Source organism: Trichechus manatus, unplaced genomic scaffold, assembly GCF_000243295.1.
Source record: "Trichechus manatus latirostris isolate Lorelei unplaced genomic scaffold, TriManLat1.0 scaffold00003, whole genome shotgun sequence".
Classification (NCBI taxonomy): domain Eukaryota; kingdom Metazoa; phylum Chordata; class Mammalia; order Sirenia; family Trichechidae; genus Trichechus; species Trichechus manatus.
In genome coordinates this window covers 5,389,715-5,413,566 of record NW_004443939.1, presented here as the reverse complement: position 1 = coordinate 5,413,566, position 23,852 = coordinate 5,389,715, and the positions used below count along the sequence as shown (strand labels likewise).

The 23,852-nt window shown below is 41.9% G+C and overlaps 1 protein-coding gene across 1 annotated transcript in view; it reads right to left on the bottom strand.

The window, feature by feature from the left end:
* The window catches only part of FGGY (FGGY carbohydrate kinase domain containing), a 557,022-nt gene that overhangs the window by 107,284 nt on the left and 425,886 nt on the right, over positions 1-23,852 (bottom strand). Inside the window, exons 11-13 of the mRNA XM_004368991.2 lie at positions 22,587-22,734; positions 7,904-7,978; positions 1,134-1,254 (exon numbers count right to left, since the gene is read on the bottom strand). Of these exons, the coding sequence (XP_004369048.1) occupies positions 1,134-1,254; positions 7,904-7,978; positions 22,587-22,734 (344 nt within the window). The remainder of the gene's footprint in view (positions 1-1,133; positions 1,255-7,903; positions 7,979-22,586; positions 22,735-23,852) is intronic.

The window sequence follows — 23,852 nt, the reverse complement described above, 5'->3', positions numbered from 1 at the left end:
GGCCTGGATGGAGAGGAGGAGGGAATAACACAAAGGGAGGGGCAGAGACTTTGACCTACCCATCTGTCAGAGGTAAGGAACCCAGGGGATGGGAGACAGCGAGGGGTTGTGAGGAATGGAGGCCAGGGTAAGGCAGCACATAGCAGGCTAAAGTTGTGGCTAGGAGCCACGTCTAACTCTTTGCCCTGTTCTTCCCTTGCACCACCCTGGTACCTGGCCACTCTGGGATGGGTCCTCAGAAGGAACACCAGTTGACAGGAGACACTGGGGAGGAAAGGAACAAGAGGGATGGGAGTACCCGGTTCAGAGGGACAGAAGTCCCGGCCAGTTTTGCAACACCAGCAAGCCTCCTGTCACTGGGGCCTCTTCCTTGGGGCCCAGGGGCCTCTACTGAGAATACTGTCTCCTGTTGTCTACCCATATCATGAAGAGCTCAGCTGATTACTGTGGATTCTCTCCATCTGTACTATGATCCCTGATTCTAATGGGCTGAGAAGGAATCACAGGATCTCAGGGTCTTAGAGCTCAAATTCCCAGGCTGCAGCCAGACCCACAGTTCCCACAACAGCTGGGCTCAACATTCTTTCTTCAACATGACTCGGATATCACTTCTTCCTGACCACTTGCCCTGCACCTTCATAGGTCCAAGACTGGGTGAGGTGCCTACCATGTCTCCACAGCCCCTGTGCTCAGCTCACTGAAAGCTCCTGCCACGTTAAATTTAATATGTCTGTTTGCTGTTTGCCTCTGTTAATAGCCTGTGAGCTCCTGGGAGCAGCAATTATGTCTTCCTCATTCTATATCTTCAGTCCTCCCCACAATGCCTTGGTCAGAAGAGGTACTCAAAAGTGTTCAGTAAATGCTTGTATTGGGCCCTAGCCCCTGCTGACCTCTCTCATCTCATTTCTCACCAGCACTCAATAGTTGGATATACACAGGAGTCACTTTTCCCATCATGATTACAAAGACTTCATAGTTATCTTAAGGAAAAAAAAACAAAAAACTTTTTAACATATAAATCCAATATAATTTGGCACACCACCTAGATGCTATTCCCAACCCTGCCCAGAGCTTAGCCCTGCCCATTTGCTGGCAAGCCTATAACGGTCTTCTTTCTTCCTCCCCAGACTTACCAGTAATATCCGCATGCATTTGCACAAAAAGGGGATTCTTGCTCAGGCCCCCACACAGGAAAAGAGTACTGACAGAGTGCCCTGCAGCCACCATGGCCTCTATAATGTGGCGGGTTCCAAACTTAAAGGCAAAAGCACAAGAAGGCATCATTAGTATGATAAAAATAGTAAATGACATTGAACATGTGCTAAGTGTTTACCTACTGCCCGACACTGCACGAAGAGCTTTACATACACTATCTCAGAAAGCTGAGACTCAGAGAGATTATGTTGCCTAGCATCACAGAGTTAATTAAGTTGCAGGGTGGGAATTCCAACATAGGCATGCTTGACTCCAAGCCTGCTTAATTACTACACCATTTGCTTCTATCAGTAGTAACACAGCCTTGACAAAAACAATTGACAATGTTAACGGAGTTACTATTAACATCGTTCATTCAAACAAATATTTGATGAGTGTCTATGGTGGCCCAGGTCCTCCATTAGGTACTCGGAATAGAATGATTTGCAACAGTTTTCTGGAATTAATAGATTCAGTGACTCCTAGTCTGTCTTCCTTTACTGAATTGAAATTAAAGACGTTTGTTCCTTGGAAAGGGCACCAACCAATCCAGCCGCAGCAACATGCAAATAGGGTTCTAACTGTGTAAAGAAGGTGAGACACAAGGATTCAGGCTGCAAATAAACAGAATTATCTTTGTTACCACCTGAAACTAGGTAGTGGTTCCCTAATAATGAGGCTTCTGGAGACAGAATCCATTCCCCCTCAGTCCTTAATGACCTGAGATGATGGAAAATCACATGGTCTGGTTGGCTCAGGACTTCCTATATTTTCATTTCCATCCTTGTGCCTTGCTATCTTCCTAAAATGCATTATCCTCATACTTGTCTTGCTAAGTATACTAAACTCAATAAAAACCTTTGATGCTTGAGAATAGGGCATTGCCTTGGGTTATCAAGGGGAATTTTACCATACAATTCTTCAGATTTATCTAGGACATTTGAATAGTTAAAAGTCATAGTTTGTTTGGAAGTTCAAGAACTGGAAGCTCAAAAATCATAACTAATTTTGTATAAGGATTACAAACAAAAAGATGAACTGTGATATGGCCTTAAGGAGGCAGCTGCATGGTGATGTTTGAGAAAGTGGCTCCCGAGAGAAATGGGGAAGAGGTTTTGTCCCCTAGGGATGTGGATTTTTGGAGGGTAGATAGCCCTTGAAATGTTTGGGGGTGGGGGGAAACTGACAAAGTCCCAGTTGTGGACATGGGAGTTGCTAACGGGAAAGGAGGAGAAGGTCGGTGGAGACGAGGAGGTCAAGAACCTGAGAGGCCGAAGTGTCTCCATAGATGGTGCAGTCGCCAAGAAGACAGGGATTGCACTAGAAAGAGGATGTAAGCAATATCAAAGTTTTTAGTGAAAGTGTGACAATGTTTTTGGGAAGTTGGTATCCAAGTGCACAAAGAAGATAGTAGTTTAGCCTGAGGGCATGAAGGATCAGAGGTTTTATCAAGGTAAAGGAAGAGGGCCTGGGAGGAGACCAGATGTTCACCTGACCCAGGCCCTGAGGGAGTGGGATGTCAGGCACTGGAAGCTGTCTGGAGAGCTGTCTGCCCCCAGCTGTCTGCCCCCTGGAGGTGTTTCAGGGGAGAGAGTGGTGAGAAGGTGATCTGTGGACGACTGGACATGAAATCCTGATCACTGTGGAGTAAATGATGAGGGACCCATTCAGGAGCAAAAGGTGCAGCAATTCCAGACCAGAGGTCTTTAGGGTTCACTGAAGCTATGTGTGAATCTGGTAAGAATATGAATTAGATGAATTTGGGCCTCCCAAAATAATACACAGATGTGTTTAAAAAATTAAAACATGTTGTACTGTATAAGGCCAGATCCTGCTTATTGAATATGGCTGATTAGCCCCAGATGTTCTTTCTTAAGCTTTTTTGGGGTCATGAACCCCCTTGAGAATAGGACAAAACGTATTGACCTCCCTAGAAAAAACAATTCACATTCAAAAATATAAATAATTTCAGGAGGTCTACAATGCCCTTGAGTCCACCAGTGATCATCTGGTGTCCCTGGATTCCAGGTAACCTTAGTTCACTCTATGGCATGAATCTGTAATACCCAACAGCATGGGTTTTGAATTTAAAAAAAAGCTAGGATGGTACTCAAGCATTTCATCTATTTCTTGTATTAACCTTGTACCTAGCCTTTCTAAGACTCAATTCTCATTTTAAAATGGGAATAATAATGCCATATTAACTCATTTGGAAATGATAGGGATTGACAGAAATGTTAACGTGCCCCCACCCCCAAAAATGCAGTCTTAGACTTGATGAAATTCAGTAATACAACCTTTCAACAGTTGCTGATGTAGACAGCATATGTAAAACTGGTAGCTGAGTGTTCAGCCCACAGAAGGTGCTTACAAATGAAAGCTACTCTGAGTATCAGCTGTATGCTAGGCACTCTGCAGAGTCCCTGGAAGGTGCAAACTGTTAATACCTTTGGCTGCTAACCAAAAAGTTAGAGGTTCAAGTCTACCCAGAGGCACCTTACAAGAAATGCCTGGAAAGCCATTGAAAACCCTATGGAGCACAGTTCTATTCTGACACACATGGGGCCGCTATGAGTTGGAATCAACTCAGTGACAACTGGTACTGGGAGGCACCCTGCTATGCACTTTAATGTCATCTCTAATCTTAAGACAAACTTGAAAACTGCATATTGTTATCCCCACTTTAGAGAGCTGGGAACTGAAATTCAGTGGAGTTACATAATTTGCCTTAGGCAATACAGTCCTTTTGTGTGTGTGTGTGTGTGTGTGTGTGTGTGTGTGCTGGGGGGATGTTAGCTGTCTCTCAACTTGCATGGAAATGCCACGCGAAATGGATATTCTGATATTTCTAAGACCAGGGACCTGGGCCCATGTGATGAGCAGGCCTGAGACAAGGATAAGTTACAGCACATTCTCTGGGAAAAGGAAAGAAGTGTTCTGAATAAGAGGCGCTCCCTTGAGAGGGACTGTGACAGCCATCTCTGGCCCATGCTGCATTGTCCACTGGAATTTCCCACTCGGGCAGGCCTTTAGTTACAGGGCATTCCCTTGCGGTGTCCCAGACTCCAGTCTGTGAACCGCTCCTCCCTCTTTAAATGCCCTGCCAAAGGGCTTTGTGCTAAAATGATTTTGTGCTCACCTTTCTGGAAAAAATGTTTTCACAGAGAATTTAAATTAAAATTAGGCTATTCCACTGGGAATATGCACAACAAAATGCAAATTGAGAGACTTCAAATGCAAATAGTACTCTCTAAGGGTCTTTTCTTAAAAGAAACTATAGATGAACAGACTATGGATAAAACTGGGTGTTTGACAGGTCTTTCAATTAAGGGTGATCAACAGAGAATTTTACTTCATGGAGGACTTGCGCAGTCCCAAGTTAACTTTATTAGGATCTCTCTTTAACTTCACTCCATTCCTACAAAATACCAACCACAGATATTACTATATGGAGGAATTTGTTTAAGTTATGAACAACAAATAGGTGTGAGTACAATGTTCCAGGCCAATGAAATTCTTTTTCAAATGGAACATTCTGGGAAAATATCTGTTATGAGAATCCTTCATTAAAATGCACACTTTTACCTAAAAAATCAGCATATCCAGATACTTTTGCAAAGCAGACTGAACTCACAATTCAATTGAATCTGCAATGAAGTCTTATCTGAAAATGCCTTCCCTTCGTGGTATTATAAAGGTCATTAAGACAATGGTGAGAATAAATATTATAGCTTTTAATACATGTATGGCCCATTAAATACAAGATTGATTTTCCAATTGTGTGGTAGTTGGGAAAATGTAGCTAGCTTCTCTCCCTCCTGCCTGCATTAAGTTGAACCTCATTTTTGCATTCCTGGAGTTCTGATGCAATGCTCTTACCAGGAAGGGGACCTCTGTGAGACAATCCCAGGCCAAATTAATGTCTTCCAAGATGCAGCAAGTAACAACTGTTCTTGAGAATGCCTGAAAGCTCATTTCCACCACGTAGCTTTTATAGATCAAAGAAAATACAGTATGGTGAAGTGGATAGAGCAGGAGCCGAGTGTGAGACAGATGTTGTGTGCCATTGAGTTGATTCTGACTCATAGCCACCCTCAAGGACAGTAGTACTGCCCCACAGGGTGTCCAAGGCTGGAATCTTTATGGAAGCAGATTGCCACATCTTTCTCCCCAGGAGCGGCTGGTGGGTTCAAAATGCAGACCTTTGGTTAGCAGCTGAGCACTTAACCACGGTGTCACCAGGGCTCCTGGTGAGACAGACAGAGGTTCAGATTGCCACTGTACTACTTACTGGGGGGAACAGTGGTTCAGTGGTAGAATTCTTGCTTCCTTTGAGGGAGATCCGGCTTTGATTCCTGGCCAATGCATTTCACGTGTAGCCACCACCCATCTGTCAGTGGAGGCTTGTGTGTTGCTATGATAATGAGCAAGTTTTGGTGGCGCTCCCAAACTAAGTCAGTCTAGGAAGACAGGCCTGGCAATCTACTTCTGCAAATCAGCCAGTGAAAACCCTATAGATCACAACAGTCTGATCTACAAGTGATAACGGGGATGGTACAGGACTGGGCAGTGTTTTGTTTTCCTGTGAGTGGGGTTGCCATGAATCGGGCTGACTTGAGGGCAGCTAACAACCACCACCACCACTCACTAGCCGTTTGACCTCAGGCCAAAGGTCTTCCCTGTGTAAAATGAGGATAATCCTACCTACTCTGCCCTAAACCACAGGTAGATGAGGCACTCTGTTTGGTGCCTGGTACAGAGTCAACGCCCAATGAAAGGTAACGGTCATTACAATTATGTGATGGTGCCCCTTGGCCCATACTGTTCGGCTTTATCCTGCATGTCCACCTCTTAGCAGGTACTCAGAAGGGGAAACATCACAGCTTTTATTTTCCAGGATTATTCATTTCAATGGAGGTGATGCATTTCACTATAAAACTCTTCATACAATAACATTAAGAAATCAAAAAATAAAAGTTCCTCAATACATCTCATATCTAGTTTTATTCTGGAAAGTTGTGAGTTCAAATCCCAGTTCAAGGTCTTACTAACTGTAAGACCTTGAGCAAGTTAATTAACTGGACTGAGGTTTAGTGTTTCTAATCTGTGGAATGGGGATTATAACACCCGTCTCATAAAGTTTAACCAGATAATGTGTGTAAAGTGTTTAGCACAGTGCCCACCACATAATAAACACTCTTAAAGCCATGTTATTTATTACCACTATTATAATCATTATTGCAAAACAGGATCACTAAATAATTGTCATTACTACTGATGCATCCTTTCGTTCTCCATTTTCATCTCACTACGCACTCCCTCCATGTTGATAGATGTCAGAATTGTCTATTTTTGACCAAGTTTCCATGCAGAAAGCAATTTGTTTAATTTTACTGAACTGGCCAAACCATTAAATCAATAAGATAGATGCTTCAGGAAGACACAGTCAACTGGTCCATAAGCTAAAAAGGACTGTTTAATCTAATTAAGTAGGCCATTTCTATACTCCTTTGTAGATGCATTAAAGACGGTATATTTCTTTAGTAGGAGGGAAGTGCTGCTCTCGTGTTGCACATGGCACCCTGGACAAATCTGAGCATGTGAAAAGCAAGTTTGCTGGTGATATGGATAAACATGCATGCAGTTTTATTATGTGAAGTAATGAGGTTATGAAAGTCATTGTCTGGAGAAACAGAATAATTAGATAGCATACAAATATGTCCATACAGTATTAACAAACTGAAAAACTTTGTGTTAACAGATACGCTTCTGAAAAATCAAGTTTGAATCAAACTTTAGTGAACTGATTTTCCTTTGGTTGGTTCCTATTCTTTTTCTAGAAGTGGCTAAGCCTCACTGGATTAATTATTGCTAACCAAAAGGTAGGCAGTTTGAATCCACCAGTCACTCCTTGGAAACCCTATGGGGCAGTTCTACTCTGTCCTATAGGGTCTCTGTGAGTTAGAATCGACTCCACAGCAACGGATTTCTGGCTCTGAGACCTGGAAAGCCCTGACCCATACCTCCAAAAGGCACCCTCTAATATATGCACACAGCTGGCCTTTTATGTGTGACTTCAGGAGTTTAGAGCCCTCTTGTAGCCCACCCACAGACCACCTCTAGAGAATAAGATTTCCCAGAGCATGATCTTTGAGCTTCTAAGATTCTGTTTTCATTTTTGATTAATCTTCAGTTTAAGAGTTCCTAACATTTTAGATTTAAACCGCCCCACCTCCTTAGCCATCTAAACCTCTCATTTAAGCAGCTAATTATCTAAAAACACACACTTTCATGTTCTAAGGAAGATTACTATTTAAAGGAAACCCATAATGAATCCTTTTGTAAAGTAAACAATATTATGTGTTTTAGAAATTTGGACATTTTTAACAGCAGCTTTTCTTAATGTAAACATACCTGGCATCTGCCTGCTGTAATTGCATTTAGAAGACAAATTAGATAAATGGCAAGTATGACATTCAAGGACGTTAATGCTTTTCAGCTCTTGGCTATGTGAGATTATTAGTAAAGTGAGTGCGGGCCTTCATCAACATTTCCTTCCAGACAGAAAAGTGTCTCTTTTTGGCAAGCTCCCTTTTAATTAAGAATCTCCGTCACCAAAGCATATGATGTATCTTGGGGAAGGGAATATGTGGCCTAAAGTTTATAGATAGCCTTAAGTCTCCTTAAAAATGGCATTAAAGTGTCTTACAGCAGTGGCTTGAACTGTGGCCAGGTAGAGAATGGCAAGATCATCGAGGTCCTGGGACAGTTTCAATCCGGTGACCTGTAGGGATGAAGAAAAGAAAAGGGGAAGATGGCTAAAAGGAAGCTGCCACGGAAAGAGATAGTTCCCATGAAACACGTTCAGATGTGTTTTCTTGCTGCAGCAAGTTCATATGCAAATCCCCTTTTTGTGAGCTGAACGTGAAATGCCTACTAAATTGTTTAATCTCCAGACCTGGGAAAAACTATCCCATCCTCTCCAAAAGAAAATGTCTTACCCTCAGATTAAACAAAAACAAAACTAACACTATAGGAAGACTGCATGGAATTAAGTACCTTCCCTTTTTAAAAAGGGTCTCTTCTTAAATATACAGAAATCAATGCGTAACAGTGGCATCCTAGGAAAAGATGATCTTACTCTGTGTTCTGCTACTGTCACAATTCAGTGTAACAGCATCCAGGGGGTATTCAGGGTAAAATAATATGTCTCCTATAAATGTTTTACCTACTAGGGGATAATTTAGAATTTGTGGTTTGCAAGGGAATTCCATTAAAGTCCATCAGAACCAAATGCTTGTATGGATATGTCAATGCCTGACAGATTCCAGAACTGAACAGAATGCTGGATTTGGATGCTGTCAAGATTTGTTCACCCTCCCACCTTCATATTTCCCATTCATCAAGGTGTCCTCTCTCTCAGGGTATTCCTAGAGGGTGAAGACTGCTGGTTTCTTCAATCCTAGCCTGAAGCCTGTGGGCATCGATACCAGAATTCACTTTAGATTTTCACATTACAAAATTAATTCATATAATATACATTTACTCAGGAAAGACCATTTGCTAGAAAAGGACATCACGTTTGGTAGAGGGTTAGTGAAAGTGAGGAAAACTCTCAAGGAGACAGACTGACACAATAGCCTCAACAGTGGGCCCCAAAACATCAAAGATCATGGAGATGGCGAAGGACCAGGCAACCTTGCGTTCTGTTAATACATAAGGTCGCTAAGAGTTGGAGCTTATTCAATGGCAACTAACAACAACAACAAGAATGTGTAAGGAATCCCTGGGTGGTGCAAATGGTTAATGCACTTGGCTACTAACCACAAGTTGCAAGTTCAAGTCTACCTAGAGGCACCTTGGAAGAAAGGCCTGGAAATCTACTTCTGAAAAATCAGCCATTGAAACCCTGTGGAGTAGAGCTCTACTCTGACACACACGGGGTCACCATGAGAGTGGACTCGACAGCAACTGGTTTCTAAGTGTGTACGGTCCTGAGTTTAAAAGGTTGTGATATGTAGTTTGAATTAAAATGGGGTAGCTAAGTGGTCTACACAGGTCCCTGTCCTTCATCTCCCCACTCTCATTCGATCACTCTCTCCAGATTCCACCCCCATCCCAGATTTAGGGACCTGTCCTGGCCTGTTGCAGGGCACAAGCACCATTCAATTGCTCAAATAGAAACCTGGGAGCTCTCTTCCTTGACTTTTCCCTCCCTTGCCATATTTGACTAGTCTCCAAGTTCTGTATGTTTGATTGCCCAAATCTTTCTGAATCCATCCCCTTCTCTTCATCCTCACTGTCACTCACTTCCTTAATTCAGGCCACCATTATGTCCTTCCCGATTGCTGAGAAAGCCTCTAAGCAAATCTCCCTGTCTAATTATGCTCCTTTCTAATATCCAGCCAGTGATCGTTCTCAAATGCAAATCTCATCATGTTGCTCCCCTGCTAAAGATCCTCCTGCTGCCCTCGGTTCATGGTAGAAATACCTTCATGTGTCTCATGTGCTCCTTCCTGAGCTACTTGCTTACTCCCCACTGTCTCTTACCCTTCCTTACCTGACACCCTATGCTACAGCTATTTTGAACTACTCATCTAAGTCTGTTAATGAGAAATGAAAACCAACCAAACCTGTTGCCATGGAGTCGATTCCGACTCATAAGTGACCCTATAGGACAGAGCAGAACTGCCCTATAGAGTTGCCAAGGAGCAGTGGTGAATTCGAACTGCTGACCTTTTGGGTAGCAGCCTAAGCTCTTAACCACTGCGCCAGCAGGGCCCCCTATTAATGAGGGGACTCCTGAATTCAGTGGCACTACCTGCTGATAGGAGCCCTGGTGGCACAGTGGTTAAGAGCTATAGGGAGCTACGGCTACTAACCAAAAGGTTGGCAGTTCGAATCCATCAGCAGCTCCCTGGAGACCCTATGGGGCAGTTCTACTCTGTCCTACAGGGTCACTACGAGTCAGAATCAACTCAAAGGCAATGGTTTTTTTGGTACCTGCTGATAGTTTTTCTTGGCAAGTAATTGGGGAACCAGATGAGATCTACGGCTTTGATTTTGACAGACAGGAAGGCAAGAGGTTTGAATAAGAGACTAGAGATGAACTCAGGGGATGAACCTTCCCAAGCCAACAATAACTCTGTGAAGGAATATTTCTGAGAAAGTTCCCTGGAGACCTAAATATACATGCAGAATGCCAGAGCTAGGAGAAAACATGAACACTGACATTATAGAACTTCATTTCACAGGTAAGGAAGTAATTTGCCTCAGGAAACAGTGAGAAAGTAAACCAGAACCTAGGTTTTCTGACAGACTTGACTTGTCTTATTCACCATGGTATCTTCAATGCCTAGCACTGTGCTGGCACAGAGTAGGGGCTAAATAAGTAACATTGATAATGTAACTGGTTCTGAATGTATGAATGAGTGATAATTCACTGTTCTTTTTTTCCTTTTGGACATCATTCCCTCTCCTAATGTCCTATCCTAATGGCTAAAATCAGGATATCAGTAGCTCATGTGGAGGCTCTGTGCCAGTTAGAAAAAGGTGCCTCCTCCAGGCAGACTAAATGCAAAAGGCAGCCCATCTGGGAGCATGAATGATAAAGAGGTACAGAATGGATGGAATTTCAGCCCCATCATAGGCCCCCTCAGGTGAACACCCTTGTGTGGCCAACCTGCCCCATGGTATGCAGTGGTTCTGGATAAAGATTAGCAGGCATGAATGGACCCTCCCTCCTCTGTACTGGCCTGGCTGCATGCAGAGCACCTCTGCTTTGTTCTATTCAGGAAACTGACAGGGTCACGGCTTACAATTCTCTTCCAAGGCCAGTCCAGGAGGCTGCCTCCCCCTGGCTCTGTCTTCCTTGTCACATTGGGATGTGAATCAGGTCGTGATCCTATGTGTGGCTGTGTGTGTCTGCTTGGCAGACCCAAATCTCCCTGCAGGTGGACCCTGAAGACCAGATCTGGATAATTGGTGATGGTGGTGGGGGTGGAATTTGACTTTGGGTATAAGATGCATTCCCCTATTAACAGTTATTTATATAATAACATTGATAATGTTACTGGCTCTGACATCTTTCTCAATTAGTTAGAACCCATAAGAAAAAAAGGGTATCATAATATTGCCAGACTTAGTTCCTTAATCCCCAGCAGATATCCATGACAACTTTCAAAAAGTATTTGTATTCAAGCAAAAAGATATCATGGACCCTTCTCTAAAATTCAAGTGCCTCCAGAGATCAGAAATCATATGGGAGAAAAGCAGAGACAATTTTTTTCCCTAGACATTGAGAATGCTATAACCACTGTAATTAAATACGAAATTTAACTCTTGAGCTTGCTAGCAGCTATGGCAAAAAGGGACACATGATGGGTGAGATAGCTCTTCTTTTTCTGATAAAGAAAACATACCTGACCTTCAGTGGAGTCAAAATTATTCCTGGGAAAAAATTCTAGAAGGAGTTTATTACATGGATCATGATATGGAAGGTAGTTAGTATCGAAAGGGAAAAAGCAAGACCACTCCTCCCATTGCCATCTGCAACATCCCCTCACCACTGACACCAGGGTCATACTGCAGAAATGTGACTCAGTGAAAGACATTTCTCTCTGATGTGTGAAATTATTATGGTCTGGGGTCCCTGCTTCCTTGACACCTCACCTGACACACGGATTGAAACACTAGAAGGACAGATGATTGTCAAGTCTATTTGATTCTGTCTCCAATACCAGCGGCTTCAGCCCTGCCTTGGCAAAAGTCAAATAGCAGTCAGCTCAAGATGGGACTTTCTAAGGAGTGCCTGCCTAATGAACTGCTCAGCTGGCTACAGAGGGACCTTGGGGAGCAGTCTTAGTAGGAAGGTGTTGACAGAGCCCTGGGAATGCCAGGAATGTTCTGGGGGAGGTGCAGCTTTGTAATAGATGAGAAGGCTAGGATAGGCCAGATGAGCTGATACACTGGCTAAAGGCTGACTTGTTTCATTACTATGAGGCAGTGGGGTGGGGGTGGGGAGCAAAAGTGGAAGGAGTGTGTTTATAGATGTGTGTGTGTGTCCTATTTTGAATGTTTAGGTGACATGATGAAATGTGTGGGGAAGCCCCATGGGAGAGTTGTAATGGTAAGCACATTTTATTTATTTTGGCTATTGTATGAGAAGAACTGTAAGAGAGAGAACTTAGAGATGTCTGATGGCTGCATACGATGGCCAAAAGACACAAACAACTGCAACAGATATTTCAACATCCTAGATTATGGATATAAAACACTTATGTAAATATTAGGATTTTTGAGCTTAGAAAAGAAGCTTAGGTGAATGGAAAGAAGATGAACTTTTGAGCCAGACACCTAAGTTTAAATATTGATGTTCCCTTTAACTGGCTGCATGACATTGTGTGACTTTTGTAACCTCTCTGAGGTTATTCACCAATTCAGCCTCAAGTTTTCATCCATAAAATGAGGATAATATCTCAAAGCATTGTTGTAAAGATTAAATGAGATGTCATTTGAAAAATGTCTCACTTTGTCAGTAAGATGTACTGAGTCTGCAAGAGCTAGACACTCTGTAGCTCTTGTAGTGCAAACTATGTGCACATAAAACCCATTGCCATTGAGTCAATACCAACTTCTAGCAACCCTGTAGGACAGAACTGCCCCATAGGGTTTCCAAGGCTATAACCTTTATGGAGGCAGACTACCACATCTTTCTCCTGTGGAGTGGCCGGCGAGTTCGAACTGCTTACTTTTTGCTTAGCAGGTGAGCCCTTAACCACTGTACCACCAGGGCTCCTTATGTACACGTAGGTGGCACCTAATAAGTTTCTTTTCTTTCTCTTAATATATGTTCATTCTCTTTCTCTTGAACTGAACAAAGGGCTTAATCCCATTCATTAACTAGGACAGAGCAATAAGATATCTCTTCCAACATGCTTTGGGCACCACCGGAGTATTGCTGCAGGGTTCCGAAGACCAGCGGCTGTACAGTGCGGAGAAGGTAGGGCAGAAGGTATATTGACCATCAGCATCAGGACCATAATGCTAAATGTATGGACATCTATGAGTGTGCAAAAGCTTTGTGTGTCACATGAATGGGCCTTGCTGCGCTTGCTCAGGAATAACACAGTGACACACTTGCAAGGTGTCCTTTGGGGAAACCTGAGTCCTAGACTTCAGTTACATCTTACTGACATTTATTAGCTATAGGAACTTGGACATATTTCTTAACTCTTAATGCTTTCCTGGAATCATATTCAAATGCACATTTCCTGGGATCTCAGTCCAATTTATTAAGCCTTTGATGTGGGCCCAGCAATCTACATTTTTAGCTAGCTCCTGATGCACAATAAACTGTGGGAACCATTGCCTTAAACCTTAGTATTGTGAAGTATAGACCTTAAAATAGTTGAGATTATTAACAAATGTATTAGTAAGTTTAGTTTTAGTTAGTTTTTTTTTTCCTTCCTAGTTATTAGAGGAATTGAAGTGATTATATACATTAGTAAGAAAAAAGCACTCGAATACATTCCCAAGCGGTCTCCAATGGTTACAAAAGACAGAAAAATGGGATTCCCAGTATTGGGATTTTCTAGGGCCATAAGAACTTGACTAGGGTATCCAAGGCTCAGAAAGATTTGTTGAAAGATTTTCAGAACACAATGGGGCAGCAAAAATGCTGTTTGCTCAGTCAATAATGAAGGTAAAGCCGATGGACAGACCGCAAAGCAATGAGGAGGATCAGAGAGAGATTTATAGAAACTCTCTGGAGTGGGAGAGAGCTTAGACGACAGGTCTGAGGTAATCAGAAGTCTGAAACAGAAGGGGGGACAACTCTCCCCAAGAATGTTTGGAGGTTTCAGTTAAGTGTCAGGAATCTAGGTTGACACTTGGCATTGCCTAAAACCCACCCAGATGTGGGAAATGCAAGTGAATGTGCTAATATAATGTGGTAGGAAGAATCCTAAAGATGTCCCCCCAAGATTTCTGTTCCTTGTTTATTCAAACACTAACGTAGGTACTGGCCTAAAGAGACTTTGCAGATGGACTCAAGTTACTAATCAGCTGATCTTAAAATAGAGAAAGTCTCCTGGATTACCCAGGTGGGTCCAATGTAATCACACAAGCCCTTAAAAGCAGAAGAGGCATACAGAAGAGTCAGTCAGAGAGATGCGGCAAAAGAGGAAGTCAGTCAGAGAGAGTCGAAGCATGAGAAGGACTTGACCCACTCCACTGTTGCTGGCTTTAAAGGTGGAGGAAGAGAGCCATAAGCCAAGGAATGCGGGTGGCCTCTAGCAGCTGAGGAGGACCCTGGTGTGACAGCCATCCAGGAAACATGACCCTGAACCTGTCAAGAGCATGGAACTGTATATAGCCAACAACTTGAGTAATACTGGAGGCAGATTTTCCCCAGAGCTTCCCAGTAAGAGCCCTTGATTTTGGCCTTGTGAAACCTGGAGCAGAGAAACTAGCCGAGCCAACCTGGACTTCTGACCTACTGATAAAGTTTGTATTGTTTTAAGCTGCTAAGTGTATGATAGTCGTCTTGCTCCTTAGAAGCCTGGAATGCCCCTCAGAAGTGAGGATGTGAAACTCTGGCTCATTTACTTTGGACATGTCATCAGGAAAGACCAATCGCTAGAAAAGGACATCAAGTTTGGTAAAGTAGAAAGTCAGCGAAAATGAGGGAAATCCTCCATGCGGTGGACTGACATAATAGCCACAACAATGGGCTCAAACATATCAATGATCACGAAGATGGCAAACGACTGGGCAACGTTTCCTTCTGTTATACATAAGATCACCATGAGTTGGAGTCAACCTAGTGGCAACTAACAACAGCAAATGCATGATAATTTATTACAGTAGCAAAAGAAAACTAATATGCATACTGCGACTCGATGATGAACAGACATTCTCCCTCATTCTATCCTGTTCTATTGCTGAACTCTACAGTAGACAACACTAGTCCACTTGGTGTCTTCCAAATGCACCAGACACTTTGCACCTCTTCTGTTTCCTGCTGTGCTTGTGATGCTCTAAGTCTAAGCTGTTTTGATATGCTCACGTATCAGTAGCTCAAAGCTGATCTGTACAGCTGCCTTGGCCCCTAATTGCTGTTCTCTAAACTTATCGTGAGTCTGCATGCCATCCATGGGTCCCATCGTTGGCCCGCTGGTCTTTTCCTTCACATTATTTACCTCTTGGGTCTTCCTAGCAGATTTATACCTAATTGACTCTTCAGCCTTTCACCACTGTACACTACCATGGGAAGGACTTCTGTCCATAGTCTATCCCCCTGGTTTTACTTGTTTGGTATATAAAGGAAAGATGAAAAGCACTAAGAAAGAAAAGTCTGGTTTTGTGATAGAATTTAAAAGTCATTAAAATAAGTGAGATAATGGCAGGCACATTGAAAACAGAGCAGAAGAAATGAGAAAAGATCTAGGTTCCCCCACAAAGAAAGTCAGTAACTTAGGTTTGAATTGACTAGGCTCTAATCCCAGTTCTACTCTGTTCTCCTCTGGGTAGATTACTTAAACTCTCTGAAGCTCAGATTCTCTATTCTTCTAAGTGGGGAAACAGCATTATCTTGCAGGGTTACTGTGAAAGTTGGTGCTGATGCATGTGAAGCATTTAGCAGGTGCCTGGCACATCACAGTCCCTTAAAAAATGGCAGCTCATGTTAATCACCACACCAGCTGGTAAATTAGTCACTTTATTAAGAAAAGAACATTATTGGACTGACACTGAGAAGATGAAGCTTTGTTATAGGATTCACTTTCTCATGGGCAAAAACAATATGTAAAAAAATAGCTGAATAAAACAGCATTAAATAACAAAAATATCAACAAACTCATGTCAAAGAGGCTGTGTTTCAAAAGCTTATAAATATACCACTCAAAAGCTGCTTCAATTAGCTCACGAGTTTCCAGCAACATTATCCATCTGCCCCATCAGAGGAAGCCACAGGGATCCAACCTCTGGCCTCTACTGAGTTCTTGCAAATACTCATCTGAGTTGCTGATTCTGTACACATGCACATTTGAATCTGTTTAGCAATGCCCATCTCCAGCTGGGATTTGGTCCTCTGAGAACTGGTTAAAATCTAATACTTCTTTCCCAGCTCTCTCCCCAATTCTCCACGTGCACACTCGCTCTGCACTTGCTTTGAAGAACTGTTGGAGCAGCATTTAACCTCTCCGGCAGTTTCAGCAGCCTATGGCCTGATGTTAGAAATCACAGCTCTTCAAAGAATGAGAAAATAACTTTCCGCCTGAGTAGTGCTGTACTTGTAAAACGAAGCAGAGAAAGCAGGTTGCAACCAGTGGTGAATGTGGTATGCTTTCAGGGCCTGACAGGTCTCCAAGTAATTTACTTATTTGAGTGGGTGTTTTAGGGGAGAAGAAAACAAAGAGGCAAAGGCTCTTAAACCCCATTTCTACAAGGCTAGCTAGTTTGTAAGGTGCACCATATTTGAGTTTCCTGGGAGTACAGCCCCCAGATACCCTTTTAGCTCAGTGGTGAAATCACTCCTGAGGTTCACCCTTCAGCCAGATTAGACAGGCCCATAAAACAAAATGAGACTAAAGGGGCACACCAGCCCAGGGACAAGGACTAGAAGACAGGAGGGGACAGGTAAGCTGGTAATAGGGAACCCAAGGTCGAGAAAGGGAGTGTTGACATGTCGTGGGGTTGGCAACTGATGTCACAAAACAATATGTGTACTAATTGTTTAATGAGGAGCTAGTTTGTTCTGTAAACCTTCATTGAAAGTACAATTAAAAAAAAAAGAAAAGAAAGAAAAGAAAAAAAAAATCCTGGGCTCTTTTTATTTCTTCATAATAGTAAAAGTCATCTAACCACCATTAAAAATAAAACAAAAATACCTAAAACATGCAACCTTTCCTGATAGTAGTTACATAACTTCTTCTGTCTTTATGTGTGACCATGTCTTGTTTCTTTACTTTAAAGGTAACCAATGTTGTTTTGTTTTCTTTTGTTTGAAGAACCTAGAATCATCAGTGTTAAATATTTTGATACCAATTGCTATTACTCAAACTGCTGCCTCTTTAAATAAGCTTAAGTGCAGCCCACACCTCTCTGAGACTCATTTATCAAGTGGAAAGGAGAAATATTTACATATGTGATTACTTGGTCCAGGCATACTATGAAGTCGCCACCCCCGAACCTCTACTACCTCTTTCTTTTTAGCTCAGTGCTGCAGGATGATACTGCATCACCAATGAAAAAACATGGCAGGGAGAACTGTTAACCAGAATAAAAATGATTTCATCAAGCACAATGGAAAGATCCCTAGGTTATGTCCTGTTCCTGCTTATGAGGGTAGGCCCATAATGTGGAAGGGTCGAGGTGGGAGGAAACTAGAACCATTACTGAGAAGAAACAGGGTCAGAGCTTAAATCCAAAGATCAGGGTAAGGGTAAAAATGGGAGGACGAATGACAAGGTTGGTAGCCAGAAGGAAAACAAAGAACAAGGACTAGGCTAAGAAGCACAGTTCAGTATTAAGCCACATATGACGAATCTGCTGGGATACCCTTCTTTTATAGTCCTCAGAGTATTTTGCAAAGTCGAGAGTTAAGAATTAAGGCAGCCTCATGGGGATGTGCATCTCAAAAGTCTGGATTCGCATTTTTATTTAAGCTCTGTCACTTCTTGGCATTATGACCTTGGGCAAATCACTCATTGTTCCTCAAATGAAGATTTAAATAATTGCTGAGTATAAGGCAATTATTAGGAGCCAATCTCTGACCTAAGCACTGCTGATCTTAAAAAAGTAAATACGCCATAGCCCCTATCCTCAAAATGTTTTTCTAATAGGATAAATTTAAAATATATGCTATTTCTTAGGCCGGCCTGATATTTTTTTTTCCAGTGAAAAATGTTCTTTATTGCCTTCAATGCAGTTTTTAATTCTGTTATTGCATTTTTAATTATCTTGTGGTTTTTGTTTCCCTTTTTTTCTCATTCCATTGTTTTTTCATCTTAAATCATTCTTTCCTAATATGTTTCTGCCTTATTTCATAGAGATGTGCTTTTATTTTTTATCCCATTGACTATGACAAGGAGTTCTCTAATACTTTCTTCTGGTTTCAGTATTAAATCATTTTTTAGAGGCCTTTCCCTAAGTGTTCAAAATGGTACTTCTTTTTCTCTGTATGCAATATGTTTTCCCCCCACCCCCCATGGGGCTCACTTTATTATTATTGTTATTCATTCCCAGCATACAGTACATAGGATTTACTCTTAGCCCCACTCACTGTATACTTGGATTTGCCTCTTCAGATCTACAGCTACATGCCCATTCCCAGAGTTTGCTGTTGTTGTTGTTAGTTGCCTCCAGGTTGGCCCCTGACTCATGGAGACCCCATGCACAACTGGATCCAACTGTTGTGATCCGGAGGGTTTTCATTGGCTGATCTTATTTGGAAGTAAACCACCAGGCCTTTCTTCCTAGTCTGTCTGAGTCTGGAAGCGCCACTGAAATGTGTTCAGTATCCTAGCAAAATTATAGACATGTACATGTCATGCTCTTTCTCCCTGCTAGGACACTGCACACCTTGACCCCAAACCCTCTTCCCTGCTTCACTCAGTGTCAATGTCACCTCCTATCTGAAGCCTTTCCTGACCTCTGAGGCCAGGTTAGGCAATCATCTTTCATGCATCTAGAGAGTCCTGGACAGTAAGTGATACCTGGAGCTTTACCCCAGATTCCCATTGCCTGTTTATATATTGTCTGTCCCTCAAGGATAGTAGTCTTCTTGAGGGCTGGGATTGTGTCTAGTTACTCTTATATCCCTTACCATGTAGAGCATGGCCTGTGTTTGTTGAAATAATTATTTTATTGATGAACAAAGAAAGTAAACATAATTATGATAAAATGAGAGCCACTTATCTTAATTTACCTGGGCATTAATATTGGTATTAAATACTTGTCATATGCATACTAAGAGTTCTAGCAATCTAATTCATTTCGTACTAGTAAATTGCTCCCAAATATATTTTTCTAAAGTAATAAATGACCTGTTCATTACTGCCATGTTGACTATCAATTATCAATAAATACATATTAAGCACTTACTATCTGCCTAGAGAAATGTTTCAGGAGTCAAAAAAGAAATCATAAGATACAGTTCTCATCCAATTGGGATTATCTTGGCAGTTCTAATGACTATGCATTTTTTTAAACTTAACGTTTTACTAAGCACTTTGTTTCCCCTTTAAGCATGCTCCATGAATGTAAAAATTATTGTACCTTACTGTATCAGCAACAATGCTCATCACATAGTAGGTATGCAATAAATATGAAGTTAGTCACTGTAGGTTCTGGTGAGAGGAAGTAGCATGATAAAAAGAGTATTTCAAGGAGATTATTTTGATGTTATTTAACATTGGTTTGAAGGAACGAGATTTCAGTGACAATGTTCAGCCCAGGATTGCCTTTCTTCTGTCTTATGCTACACTGGTGGGTCACCTTCTTCTTCCAGTGCTGTGATGTGAACTCATGGAGTGACAGCTATTGCAATGTGAGCCTAACACAATGAAAGTTAAGAAAGGCAATTATTGCTAAGAAATATCAGGTGCTATATGAGGTATGTTTATAGAAAATACAATTTTTTTTTTTTAGTAAAGCAAAAAGATTTATTTGGCATATATTCAAAAAGGCAAAAGTGGGTAATCAGACAAGCATGCTGCCAGAGCCATGTCTGGCCAAATCCAAGGAAATTACAGAATAGATGAAAGTGGGAAAATGGACAAGCATGCTGCCACAGCCATGTCTGCCCGAGTCCAAGGAAATATTACAGAATAGGCAAGAATGGGAAAATGGACAAGCATGCTGCTAGAGCCATGTCTGTCTGAATCTGAGGACCATTACAGAGTCATCGGTATATAGTAACATTACAAATGGGCAAAACCATGACAATATAATTTTTTTAAAGTGTAAACGTACTAAGATTTTCAGATACAATTGGGCACAGGTTCCCATGCAGGAAGCCCCCCGTGATAAGTACATATTTTATTCTACAGAGATGGGCATTCCTCAAAACACTCCATCATCTGCTTTGGAATTCCATTCTGCACTTTGGTCCCCTTTGCTAGAATGCCCTTAATGATGGCAATTCTTAAGTCTTTGGATGTCAGCTTTGGTTATAAGAAGCAGACAAAAGCCACCAGGAGACATGATGCCTGGCTATGTTTGACATGGTCCTTGGTGTTGAAGCTGGGTACTTCAGCTGTTGCAAGGAAAGGACTCCAGGTCTGCGTGATGCTGGAACATATGATCATTCCACTCTGCAACCGTGCCTAGGTTTGGGGTCATTTTAAGAACCAGACATGCTTACTTAACATTTTAAGTGTCTAATTGTCTATGTGGTTGGCTTCAGATAAATTTGTCTCTAATGACGATACTCACTTTTGCACCCACTCCAAATGTGCACTTTCTGTAAACACAGTTTGCCTCCAGAGATCTGGATAGCTGAAAGTGCGGTTTTCTAGCTGCAGCCTGTTGCCACATGGCCTTCTCAGGACATTCCTCTTCTGCCTCCACAGGCCAAATAAGGAGGCCAGGCTCCTTAAGTGCTGTGTAGGGACACTTCATAGACTCCAGACAGACATAACTTTTGCTATGTCCCATTTTGTTTTCTTCTCACCATGACTCCCTTTTATTAGCAAACCTTGATTATGTCAATGAGGTAGTGAAAATAAAGTTCAGCTCTTCCTGTTGGCATCATAAAAATATTTAAACAATCTCAATAAAAATAACCATAAACCATACTCCTTTCAGTTTTAAAGTTCTTGAAACTAGCAGGCCTATTCCACTGTCACACAGCTACCACACATAAATAAACCTTGTATTGTTCACAGCCTCCATCCTGAACTCCACCCGCCTTAACTGACCTCAAACTCTCCTTCTTGATATCTTTACCATGTGCTTATTTGTGGCCTCTCCTGACCCCTTGGACCTGAAGCTTAGCTCTACTTCTCTAGCTTTCATCTGCTTTATCCATCCTCAAGCAGGATTGAGCCTTTCTCGGTGGCTATATGCTATCGTGGGCAGTTGCGGTTCAGTGGTAGAGTTCTCACCTTTCATGTGGGAGACCCAGGTTTGATTCTGGTCAATGCACCACCCATCTGTCAGTGGAGGTTTACATGTTGCTATGATTGCTGAACAGGTTTTGGTGTAGCTTCCAGACAAAGACAGACTAGGAGGAAAGGCCTGGTGATCTACTTCTGAAAACCCTATGGATCACAACAGTCCAATCTCATTGAGCGTGGCGTCACCATGAGTCAGGCACCAACTCGATGGCAGCTGACAACAACATGCTGCTATCACTTACCCAATCGCACTTGGCTCCAAGATGATATACCTCAGCTTAGGCAGTTGTGAGCTCCCCCATCAAATTCCCTGTGGCCTTTCCAGGAAGGCTCAGAATCTCAGTGCCAGAAGGGGCCCTAACAGTCACTAAGAGCTGAATTCATCTTTCCACACATTACTAATCATATATACTTTTACAAAAGTTTAATTGAAGTCCCAATCAAGTGAGCTTGGACTCTCTGTACAACTCTGACATTTAGGCACATGTGTACCTGTGCCAGGTAAGACCATGTCATTGTTGTGTGCTGTCAAGTCGATTCCAAGTCATAGGGACCCTATAGGACAGAATACAACTGCCCCGTAGGGTTTCTTACCTCGACTATAATCTTTATGGGAGCAGATCACCAGGTCTTTTCTCTTGCAGAGTGGCTGATGTATTCAAACTACTGACCTTTTGGTTATCTGCCAGGCACTTAACCATTTCATCACCAGGGCTCCTTCATAAGACCATAAACAACCATAAAACTCATTGCTGGTGGAGCAGTGGTTAAGAGCTACAGCTGCTAACCAAAAGGCTGGCAGTTCAAATCCACCAGTCGCTCCTTGGAAACCCTATGGGGCAATTCTACTCTGTCTATAGAGTCGCTATGAGTCTCTATGAGTAAGATCATAGGTGGTAATATTTACCACTTATATAGCAGGTGGTCTAGAAATAGAGATAGAAAACATGACTTTACAAACTTATGTAAATACAAAAATTACAGAGGCAGGGCTCACAACTTCAGCCACTCAATGAGACAAAGAAGCAGCAGCTGAATGTAAGAAATATTGCTTTTAACGCTCTCAAGGTTGTCTCAGAAACAATGAGTACTTTCAGCAGATCATCCCAGTAGCACCAACAACCTTCACAACAGCAAGGTATCTGCAAGAAGCTTGTGAGAAGCTGGGCTGTTTTGTTCTTTCCTTTATTCCTTTCTCCTCCCTTTGCTTCCTCCAAACTTTGTAGCCCTTTGCCCTCCTTCACCTTCATGTAAGGACTGGCTGTTACTTACCATGCCCTTTAGTGTCAGATCTGCTAAGGGAGAGCGGTTGCCGTGGAAATCTGGCCAAACATGTAAATCAACAGTGAGGAAACCCACAGGCTGAGCCTTCTTAATCAGATCCAGGTGACTGTTCAAATATGCATATACACTCTGGCATCTGGAAGAGAAGTGGATTTTGTTTTGAAAAGGTGGGGGGGGGGGATAGGGTTAGGGAGCAAATTTTTCTGCAAAAAGAAACCATTTGAACTTTCATATCAGCCCCAGGAAAGAAAGCAGGGTCCCAGAAGCTTCAGCAAAGAAACGACTCCAAACCCAGAGAAACTAGCATGCTGCATTCTAAAATCACATTGTACCATCACCAAGAAAAGGTACAATGTACTAGTGGGAAGACCTAGATTCCAGGAATGGATTTGCCTCTACTAGATTTGTGACCATAAGAAAGTTATTCAAACTTTCTGAACCACTCTCTTCTCATCTGTAAAAATAGATATCATAATCCCTATCCCACTTACCTCATAGGGTTATTGTGAAGATCAAAGAAGATATGCTCTTTTATAAACTGTATAATACTAGACATATGTAAAGGATTTTTCAAATATGTATTCATAATTGTAATAATAATGATGATAATGACAAAGGGAGACAAACGTTAAGTTCCCAGACTCAGGATAGGAGTTTGCTAAGGGAAATGATCAAATGTAGTGAATGCAGCTAGGAACAGGAGTTAAGAGACTTGATCTTGGTTCTACCCTGGTTCTATCCTAGCTGGGTAACTTGTGCTAGTAACTTAACCTCGCTGAACTTCAGTTTTCCCATCCATCAAATGGATATAATAATACCTACCTCACTGGGTTAATTCTTAATGCATGGCACAAAGATTAAAGTTGGCTACCCTTCCCCCCTTTAAAGGTGCTTTCTGCTCAAAGTTCTCAACCAATGATTGTAGAAGAAAGTAGGCATATCAGAGTTTGGCATCTGTGCCATCTCCCACCGATGTCCTTGGAAATATAGCTTTAACAATTAAATTCATGGTTTGAATAATGGCAGGAAAAAAGTACAGAAAATCAATATCCAAGAAAGATAACCATCTAAGACATCTAAGACAATATTTATTCTTTAAGATTTTTAAATATTTTAGAAGGCCTAGCGATTTCTAGTTCTAGTTTTGTGACACTGTGCGTGTCCTCATAGATGCCACAAAGTTCCTGAAAATTTTCTAAATAAAGCTTAAGTAAACAAAAAATCCAGTGCTGTAGTGGTTTTGAAACTCTTTTT